The following is a 2,257-nucleotide window of genomic DNA, read 5'->3' as shown; positions in this document are numbered from 1 at the left end:
AAATAGAAGTATGACACTGTCCTGACTATGCCAATATAATTTTCACAAGTAACATTTAAAATAAATTCATGAAAACAGAATTAAATAGTTGAATAATAATAAAAAAAAATGTTCAAGGAAAATCAGTTGTCATGTCAGATTATCTTGACTGTTTTTTCAGTGGCCGTGAGCAGAGACAAACCTCTGTCATATCAACTTGATATCTGAAATTTAATAAAAATATATTACCAGTCCAATATTTCAGTCTAACTCTAATCCTGAGCTCACTGATAAAAATTCCTTCATCCTGGCTGAAATATCTGCAAACTGCTGAATGTTGAATCTTTGCCGTTGGTTCTCTCTAAGCTGGTAGAGTCACTTCCTCTTTCACTGAGGGAGGTTTTTGTTCAGCTGTTTTTCACTGTGTGAGCGGTAAGGCTTCATGATGCTGACAGTAATAAACTCCTGCATCTTCTGCCTGGACGTTACTGATGGTCAGACTGTAACTAGGATCATTTCCACTGCCTTGGTATCGACCTGAAGTCATACCAGTATTTAAATCAATGATGAATTTAGGAGCTCCTCCTGGTTTCTGTTGGTACCAGACTAAGTCATCATCGATGGCGACGCTGGCTTTACAGCTGATGGTGGCAGAATCTCCCTGCTGGACTGTCACTGATTCTGGAGTCTGGGTCAGCAAAATGTCTGCTGTACACCCTAAAATACACAACACAGGAACATCGAGTCAACCTTTCCACTGATATGAGCTGAGACTCATCCTGTCACACTGATAAATTACGGATGGAAAACCACTAGAATCATCAGTGATTGAAATGATCTCTCACCTTGGGTGTAGAAAGTGACGGCCAAGACACAGATGCAGATGAAAGACATTCTGGTCTTCTTGTTGTTTTTCTGGTCTGATCTGTATCACTGAGGAAAAACTGTTGAGCTTTCAGCTATAAACCCCAGAGGAGGGCTGATGCAACAGTTCCTCTCCATGCAAATGAAGAGTCGACTGGCTGCTGGTTCCTGCTCAGCCCTGAGACACATTTCACTGTCTTTGAATGTGAAAGTGACCTGTTCAAGCTGTCAGATTAATGCTGCAAGTGTATTACAGGAGCCCAGGAAGACTAGCAAACACTCTGAAGAATAAAGACTGTTTTATGATATGTGTGGTCAGAGAGGAACCTCCATTATATCAGCTGTGGATATTTGCTAAAAAATGGTCTAATTCCTGCATCCTTGTTGAAAAGTCAGCCAACTCCTGAATGTTGAATCTCTGTTGTCGGGTCTCTTCAAGCTGGTGGAGTCACTTCCTCTTTCACTGAGCGAGGTTTTTGTTCGGCTGTTTTTCACTGTGTGAACAGTGTTGTGTAATGCTGCTGACAGTGATAATACAGTTATAATCATTATTAGATAGATATGCTTTATTCCAGACTCAAGGTCCATACAAAAAATCAAATCAAATCAAATCAAATCAAATCAAAAGAATAGTCTAATGCAGTGTTTCTCAAACTTTTTCAAACCAAGGACCAGTTATCCCCCCCAAAAAAATTTGCGGACCACCAAGCTTAATAATTTAATAATTTTTTATTTAACAATATGTTAAATTATTATTATTATTTAAAAATGTAAATTGCTTATCACACAGACCTAACAATTCAGCTACCAATGAATGAGCAGTAGTATGCATGTGATAACATAGATTGAAAAATAAGCCGAAGTGATACCGCTTCTCTGAATAGACAAGCTAAGCCAGTGTGCTGCTGTTAGCCAGTGAAAATAGAGCGGAGTGGCAAATCTTCACTTTGTTACACAATCTATGTCAGTGCGCTGCTGTTTTAACTTTGTTCTCACCACACTAAGCTTCAGACAGCGCTGGTGGGTGTGTGCTCCTCAGTCATACACACACACACACACACACACACACACACACACCCTGGCATGAGCACACAGCAGCACAGGGGGAGAAAAACTAACGCGCATCCAATCAATGCACTTTTTGGATTGTAATTTAAAAGTCTATGACGAAACAGGAAAGACACATTTTATTAACTTTTTATTTAATGAAGCAGATTTCGTCTTGTCTTTTTTCGTCAACAAAAAATGCGTGTTAATTTGATGTTCTTTTTACTGTCCCTGTCTTTAGCCACCGATACATTTTTATTGTACTGTAGCTAGTACCATAAGCCTGAGTGTTTTCTCTGACAGCTAGTTCTCAGCACAGTTCTGTCACTCTGACGTTACGTTACTAGGCTACTGATCATCATCAACG

General features: G+C 39.4%; 1 gene segment (V, D, J or C); it reads right to left on the bottom strand.

Moving 5' to 3' along the window:
- Nucleotides 1-264: 264 nt before the first annotated feature.
- Nucleotides 265-980, bottom strand: LOC115379402 (Ig kappa chain V region 3368-like). The segment is given in 2 exon segments: nucleotides 265-696; nucleotides 825-980. Coding segments are annotated over 2 exon segments (348 nt in total).
- Between the last annotated feature and the right edge of the window lie 1,277 nt (nucleotides 981-2,257).

Source organism: Myripristis murdjan, chromosome 21 (genome assembly GCF_902150065.1).
Source record: "Myripristis murdjan chromosome 21, fMyrMur1.1, whole genome shotgun sequence".
In the NCBI taxonomy this organism is placed as follows: Eukaryota; Metazoa; Chordata; class Actinopteri; order Holocentriformes; family Holocentridae; genus Myripristis; species Myripristis murdjan.
Note: the sequence above shows the minus strand (reverse complement) of the source record. Positions and strands in the feature narration are given on the sequence as shown.